Raw genomic sequence first — 8,401 nt, 5'->3', positions numbered from 1 at the left:
AAAGAACCCTTAGGGGAAAGTGATCATAATATGATCAAATTCACCCTGAAATGCGAGAAGGAGAAGCTAAACCCATATGTATCCGTATTACAGTGGAGTAAAGGGAATTACAGAGGCATGAGAGAGAAGTTGGCCAGAATTGATTGAAAAAGGACACTGGCAGGGATGATGGCAGAGCAGCACTGGCTGGACTTTCCGCAAGCAATTTGGAAGGCACAGGATATATACATCCCAAAGAGGAAGAAGCGTTCTAAAAGCAAGGTGACACAACAGTGGCCAGCAAGAGAAGTCAAAGCCAACATAAAAGCCAAAAAGAGGGCATGTAACAGAGCAAAAGTTAGTGGGAAGTTAGAGGATTGGGAAGCTTTTAAAAAGCAACAGAAGGTAACTAAAAAAATTCATGATAAGTAGCAAGTCACACGCTCTTCTGCTCATCGAGGATTCTGATTTATAACAACTGCCCTGGAAACTCCAGAGGTTCTTGGCACCGATTGCGATTCTGATCTGAGGACAAAAATCTAATGAGCTTGCTCACTGCTCACACTTATATAATCAAGAAAGCCTGTTCTTTTCTAATCGACACATTACAGTCAGCTACAATTCTAGAACTATTTCTTAATGATAGGTGTATAGGGAGGATTTCGCATGTCCACTGAACTAATCTCACATGCTTCCGTAAATCTAATCAGTCAAGACTTCGCCAACCAAAATGGTTTCACCTATCACATTCTTTTGGAGGAGAAGGATGAGAGGTGACTTGATAGAGGTGTAAAAGATGATAAGGGGCATAGATCGAGTGAACAGCCAGAGACTTTATCCTAAGGTCGAAATGGCTTCTACGAGGAGGCATAACTTTGAGGTGTTTGGAGAAAAGTGTGGGGACGATGTCTGAGGTAGGTTTTTTCCACAAAGAGTGGTGAATGTGTGGAATACCCTGCCGGGGTGTTGGTAGGGGCAGATAAGTAGCGATATTGAAGAAACTTGGGTAAGCACATGGATGACGGAAAATGGAAGGCTGTGTACAAGTGTAGGGTTAGATTGATCTTGGAGGATGTTATAAGGTTGGCATAACATCGTGAGCCCAATGGTCTGTACTGTGTTCTAAAATAGTCAGATTGAAGTGGTGTGACACCTGCTGTAGAAAAACTGAGAAGCTTCTAGAAAAATATAGAAGCAGCTTTGCTACTGTTACTGGAAAATACCCTGAACAATTTTGTGTATTTAGGTGACTATATAAAAATACAAGCAGGCATAGGAAGTTAAACTATTAGAGAAATAAGCTTTCTAATCCAACACCAGCAATGGCACTGGGACATATCTCGGCACCGTGGAGGAAGGAAGAAGGATTACGGGGAGGCGAGAAGAGGACATGAGGAAGAAGTGCAGGGGAGAGGTGAGGGAGAGTGATAAAGACAGGGAAGGTGTGATGGGGGTGTGCAGGAAGGTTGTGGGGTAGGTGTGGAAGATGTGATGTGGACACAGTCATAGGTGTGAGCCATTGCTGTGGTCACCGAGCTGAGCCATCGGCGCGGTTAGAGGCGTGAACACTGTCATCGGTGTCCCAGGAACTACTAACTATCTCCTTTCCCTTTTCAGATCTGCTGACTGATTTTGATTTCTCTCCGTTTGATGATGCGTTGCTGGCAACATGTTCCGCAGATATGACGGTACGGTGCTGTGCAGGACGTCCCACGCTGGGGGGAGGAGACAGATATACCGGAAACCAGTGGGGGGGGGGTTCTTGAGTGCAGTTTGTCTCTAGCTAGGACAGTATGGTGGATCAGGCATATTAATAGAGTGGGTGCTGGGTGGGAGGGGGGTGAGTTGAAGAGGTGCGAATTGAGGGTGTCAGTCTGGGGGCGAGGTAGAGCTGAATGGTGTTGACCTGGGGGGGGGGAGAGATGCATTTTGATTTATTTTATGGTAATATTTTGTTCCACGTGCTGTCTGTGCACCATGGTCCGGAGGAATGTTGTTTCGTTTGGTTGTATGTACGTACAGTCTGATGACGATAAACTTGAACTTGGTTGCTGGGCTGTTTCTGTGCTCCAGAGATCAGTGGGTTCAAGCATGAAGCAAAGTTTTGTGTCTGAGGTTGAACGTTTTCCTTGACCAGGTGAAGCTGTGGCGAATACCGGATTCTGTCAAGCTGATCTCGGGTGCACAGAACATCACGCTGGGACCAGAAGCCAAGCGGGTGGAGTGTGTGCTTTTTCATCCTACCGCTGACGGCGTTTTAGCAAGTGGAGCCGGAAATGTGGCCAAAGTATGGGACCTAACTCAGCAGAAAGCCATGGCAGGTGAGGTCCAATGTCTGTGACCGCTCCCATTCTGATGCAAGAGTGTTGCAGGAGGAGCGACTGGGCCTCACTGATCTCAGTGAGATAACCAAAACTATTGCGGCAAACACGAGAAAATCTGTAGATGCTGGAGATCCAAAGCAGAACACACACAATGCTGAAGGAATCCAGCAGGTCCGGCAGCACCTATGGAAAAGAGCGAACAGTCATAAGAACATAAGAAATAGGAGCAGGCGTCGGCCATCTGGCCCGTCGAGCCTGTTCCACCATTCAATAAGATTACGGTTGGTCCGGCTGATCTGGCCATGGACACATCTCCAGCTACTTGCCTTTTCCCCATAACCCTTAATTCCCCTACTATGCAAAAATCTATCCAACCTTGTCTTAAATGTACTTACTGATGTAGCCTTCAATGCTTCATTGGGCAGAGAATTCCACAGATTCAGCACTCTCTGGGAAAAGCAATTCCTCCTCATCTCCATCCCAAATCTACTCCTCTGAATCTTGAGGCTATGTCCTCTAGTTCTAGTCTCACCTACCAGTGGAAACAACTTTTCTGCCTCTATCTTATCTATCCCTTTCATAATTTTATACATTTCTATGAGATCTCCTCTCATCCTTCTGAATTCCAGTGAGTACAGTCCCAGGGGACTCCATCTCTCCTCATAGTCAAACCCCCTCATCTCTGGAATCAACTTGGTGAACCTCCTCTGCACCATCTCCAAAGCCGGCATATCCTTCCTCAAGTAAGGAGACCAGAACTGCACGCAGTACTCCAGGTGCGGTCTCACCAGTACCCTGTATAATTGCAGCATGACCTCCCTGCTCTTAAATGCAACCCCTCTAGCAATGAAGGCCAACATCCCATTTGTCTTCTTGATAGCCTTGCTGCACCTGCAAACCAACCTTTTGTGATTCATACACAAGCACTTCCAAGTCCCTCTGCACAGCAGCATGCTGCAATCTTTTACCATTTAAATAATAATCTTATCTTCCTTTTTTCCTTGCAAAGTGGATGACCTTGCATTTACCAACATCGTACTCCATCTGCCAGACCCTTGCCCACTCACTTAGCCTATCTATATCTCTGCAGACTGTCTGTATCTTCTGCACAATTTGCTTTTCCACTCAATTTAGTATCATCAGCAAACTTAGATACACTACACTCAGTCCCCACTTCCAGATCATTAATGTATATTGTGAACAGTTGTGGACCCAGCACCGATCCCTGTGGCACACTGCTCCCCACTGATTGCCAACCAGAGTAACACCCATGTATCCCAACTGTCTGCTTTCTATGAGTTAACCAATCCTCTATCCACTACTTCTTGTAGGCTTTTCCATGCTTGGACATTGGTGTTTCCATACCAGATGTGATGCTGTCAGTCAGTGCACTCTCCACTGTGCATCTCTGGCACTTTATCAAAGCTTTAGGTTAAACATGCTGAATCCTTGCAAACATCTAGGAAACAGAAGTGCTGCTGTGCTGCCTTTGTAAAGGCTTTGGGGAAGATCCCCCAGTATTTGTAATCACTGAGGGAGCACACCAATATCTAAGGGCCGAATGGCCTGGTGTATTTCTCTATTTCTGCAGCACTAGCTGTGACTTTGACTTGTCCCAAAGTGCAGTCAAATCAGAGTTAGAAGGGAATGATGTGTGTACAGCAAACCCAGTCAAAGTGGCCATGATGTTAGCCCGCTATTGAGGTACCTGGTTACCACTCTGTGCCTCATTGTGCATTGTCTTCACTTCCAGCTCTCGAAGACCATGGGGACCAAATCCAGAGCCTGACCTGGAAGGGAGATGGCTGCCTCCTGGGCACGTCCTGCAAGGTGTGTGTACACGGACAGAAAGAGGCAGGCGGGCACAAGTGGCAGACAGAACACAGTGGTCATTCACTTTGGAAGAAAGAAAGATGTAGACTATTTTCTAAATGGGGTACGAGTTCAGAAATCGGAGGTATAAAGGGACTTGGGAGTCCTCGTGCAAGGTTTCAGGTTGAGTGGGTAGTGAGGAAGGCAAATGCAATATTAACATTGACTTTGAGAGGTCTAGAATGTAAAAGCAAGGGTGTAATACGGAGGTGTTATGAGGCATAGGTCAGACCACATTAGTAGTATTTTTGAGCTGTTTTGGACCCTTTATCTAAGAAAGGATGTGCTGGCATTGAAGAGGGTCCATTGGGCAAGAGTGATCCTGGTAATAAAAACACTAATGTATGAGGAACATTTGCTGGCTCTGGGCTTGTACCCACTGGAATTTAGAATGAGGAAGGATCTTGTTGAAACCTGTGGAATATTGAAAGACTTAGATAGAGTGGACGTGGAGAGGATAGTGAGGGAGTCTAGGACCAGAAGGCACAGCCTCTGAATAGAGAGATCTCCCTTTCGAAGAGAGATGAGGAATTTCCTTAGCTAGAGGGTGGTGAATCTGTGCAATTCAGTGAAGCTCTATTTGACGTTTCAAACTGAGACCCTTCACCAGGTCCCACATTTGCAGCACCTGCAATAGTGTCCCTATAGTGTGATGCTAAAAACGGGGAGTGATACTCTAGTGCAACGTCCGTCTGCTGGAGGAGCTTAGCAGGTCAAGCAGCATCGGTGAGAAGAAAGAAATTAACAACATTTTGGGTCAAAACCCGAGAGGAAGGGGGTGATGGCTGATATAGAGAGGAGAGTGGGAACAGCAAGAGAGGATTCTGAAGTGAGTAGTGGACTGAGGGATCAGAATCAGGTTTAATATCACTGAGATATGTCGGGAAATTGGCTGGTTCATGGCAGCAGAGCATTGCAAAGTGTAATAATAAGAACTATACATTACAGTAAGAAGTGTGTGTATATATGTATGCGTGTATATATGTATGCGTGTGTGTGTGTGTGTATATATATGTATGCGTGTGTGTGTGTGTGTGTGTATATATATATATATATATATATAAATATAAAAATATGTATGTGTATACAGTGGCATGCAGAAGTTCGGGCACCCCAGTCAAAATTTCTGTTACTGTGAATAGTTAAATGAGTAGAAGATGAACTGATCTCCAAAAGTCATAAAGTTAAAGATGAAACATTCTTTTCAACATTTTGAGCAAGATTAGTGTATTACTTTTGTTTTGTACAATTTTAGAGTGAAAAAAAGAGGAAAGGAACACCATGCAAAAGTTTGGGCACCCCAAGAGATTTGAGCTCTCAGATAACTTTTACCAAGGTCTCAGACCTTAATTAGCTTGTTAGGGCTTTGCCTTGTCCACAGTCATCGTTAGGAAAGGTCAGGTGATGCAAGTTTCAAAGCTTTATAAGTACCCTGACTCCTCAAACCTTGTCCCAATAATCAGCAGCCATGGGCTCCTCTAAGCAGCTGCCTAGCACTCTTAAAATTAACATAAATGATGCCCACAAAGCAGGAGAAGGGTATAAGAAGATAGCAAAGCATTTTCAGATAGCCGTTTCCTCAGTTCGTAATGTAATTAAGAAATGGCAGTTAACAGGAATGGTGGAGGTCAAGTTGAGGTCTGGAAGACCAAGAAAACTTTCCAAGAGAACTGCTGGTGGATTGCTAGAAAGGCAAATCAGAACCCCCGTTTGACTGCAAAAGACCTTCAGGAAGATTTAGCAGACTCTGGAGTGGTGGTGCACTGTTCTACTGTGCAGCGACACCTGCACAAATATGACCTTCATGGAAGAGTCATCAGAAGAAAACCTTTCCTGCGTCCTCACCACAAAATTCAGTGTCAGAAGTTTGCAAAGGAACATCTAAACAAGCCTGATGCATTTTGGAAACAAGTCCTGTGGACTGATGAAGTTAAAATAGAACCTTTTGGCTGCAACGAGCAAAGGTATGTTTGGAGAAAAAAGGGTGCAGAATTTCATGAAAAGAACCCCTCTCCAACTGTTAAGCATGGGGGTGGATCGATCATGCTTTGGGCTTGTGTTGCAGCCAGTGGCACCGGGAATATTTCACTGGTAGAGGGAAGAATGAATTCAATTAAATACCAGCAAATTCTGGAAGCAAACATCACACTGTCTGTAAAAAGCCGAAGATGAAAAGAAGATGGCTTCTACAACAGGATAATGAACCTAAACACACCTCAAAATCCACAATAGACTACCTGAAGAGGCACAAGCTGAAGGTTTTGCCATGGCCCTCACAGTCCCCCGACCTAAACATCATCGAGAATCTGTGGATAGACCTCAAAAGAGCAGTACATGCAAGACGGCCCAAGAATCTCACAGAACTAGAAGCCTTTTGCAAGGAAGAATGGGCAAAAATCTCCCAAACCAGAATTGAAAGACTCTTAGCTGGCTACAAAAAGCGTTTACAAGCTGTGATACTTGCTAAAGGGGGTGTTACTAAGTACTGCCATGCAGGGTGCCCAAAGTTTTGCTTCAGGCCCTTTTCCTTTTTTGTTATTTTGAAACTGTAAAAGATGGATATAAAAAAAAGTAATCTTGCTTAAAATATTAAAGAAATGTGTCATCTTTAACTTTATGCCTTTTGGAAATCCGTTCATCTTTTGCTCGCTTAGCTATTCGCAGTAACAGAAATTTTGACCAAGGGTGCCCAGACTTTTGGTCCTTAATAATGGATGCCACCTTTTAGAGGCATGGCCTTTTGAAGATTCCTCGATGCTGGGGAGTCTGGTGCCCACGATGGAGCTGGCTGAGTTTACATCCCTCTGCAGCTTTTTGTGATCCCGGAGGATGACAGGCAGGTGGTGACCTAGGGGAGGTGACTGGGTGTATTTGCGAACTGGAGCATGTGATTGATAGATAGAGGCAGTCGGAGAGATGGAGAGAAAAGAAAACACATGAAAACAACGGATGGGGCAAGGTCGGGGAGGGGAGTGTGGCGCTGGAGGGAGATAAGCAGGAACACCAGTACCCGGTTGGGAAGAGAATGGGAAACATTAGAGGAGAAAGGAGAGGTGGATAACCGTCAGAACCAAAGGGTTTGGGGGTGGGGGGGAGGTGAGAGGGAACTTGCTTGACGGTGCATGGAGCCAGGAGGGGAAAGTGGACAAAGATGGGTGGAGGGGAGCTGGGGTGAGGCGGGAAGGTGAACAAAAATGGCAGGACGGGATCAGGAGAAAGTAAGAGAAATAAAAAAACAATGGGGTGGGGGGATTAGTAAAGTTGGAAAACTCAACATTCATGCTGTTGGGTTGTAGACCTTGCAGGCGGAACGTAAGCTGTTGTGTCTCCAGTTTATGTTGGGCTTCATTCAGTAGAGAAGGATGCTTGCCTTGCAGAGTTCCTCCAGTGTATTGTGCGTTGCTCCATATTCCAGCATCTTCGGTCTCCTGTGTCTCCACGGTGATACTCCAATGGTGCTTGAGTGGCACGATAGCACAGCGATTAACATAACACATTAGATTAGATTATGAGGACACTCAGTCCTCATTTATTGTCATTTAGAAATGCATGCATTAAGAAATGATACAATGTTCCTTCAGAGTGATATCACAAAAAAAGGACAAACCAAGACTAAAACTGACAAACCACATAATTATAACTTACAGTTACAACAGTGCAAAGCAATACCATAATTTGATAAAGAACAGACCATGGGCATGGTTAAAAAAAAAGTCTCAAAGTCCCGATCAACTCCCGATAGTCCCAATAGCAGGCGGCAGAAGGGAGGAACTCTCCCTGCCATAAACCTCCAGGTGCCGACAACTTGCCGATGCATTGGAAGCAACCAACCACAGCCGACTCTGAGTCCGTCCGAAAACTTCGAGCCTCCAACCAGCCCCTCTGATACAGCCTCTCCGAGCACCATCCTCTGCCGAATGCTTTGACCCCGCCCCGGCCGCTGAGCAACAAGCAAAGCCGAGGACTCGGGGCCTTCTCCTCCGGAGATTCCGGACCACATAGTAGCAGCAGCAGCGAAATAGGCATTCCAGAAGTTTCTCCCGATGTTCTCCCGTGCTCTCACATCTGTCTCCATTAAATCAGGATTGTGCACGGTCCCCTACTTGACAGATAACAGACATCACCACTGGAGTGGCCGCTGCGAGCTGCTTCGCGTCGCCATCTTCTCCTCCTCTGCTACAACGTCCGATTCCTGCTGCTGTCTGTGAGAAGTTAGTAAGTTCGCC

At 45.6% G+C, this 8,401-nt stretch overlaps 1 protein-coding gene across 1 annotated transcript in view; it reads left to right on the top strand.

Moving 5' to 3' along the window:
* coro7 (coronin 7) overlaps positions 1-8,401 on the top strand; it is a 181,350-nt gene that overhangs the window by 22,534 nt on the left and 150,415 nt on the right. The window contains exons 4-6 of the mRNA XM_063059455.1: positions 1,597-1,667; positions 2,117-2,300; positions 4,057-4,133. Coding sequence (XP_062915525.1) covers positions 1,597-1,667; positions 2,117-2,300; positions 4,057-4,133 — 332 coding nt within the window. The remainder of the gene's footprint in view (positions 1-1,596; positions 1,668-2,116; positions 2,301-4,056; positions 4,134-8,401) is intronic.

This window comes from Mobula hypostoma, chromosome 9 (genome assembly GCF_963921235.1).
Source record: "Mobula hypostoma chromosome 9, sMobHyp1.1, whole genome shotgun sequence".
NCBI lineage: Eukaryota > Metazoa > Chordata > Chondrichthyes > Myliobatiformes > Myliobatidae > Mobula > Mobula hypostoma.
Note: the sequence above shows the minus strand (reverse complement) of the source record. Positions and strands in the feature narration are given on the sequence as shown.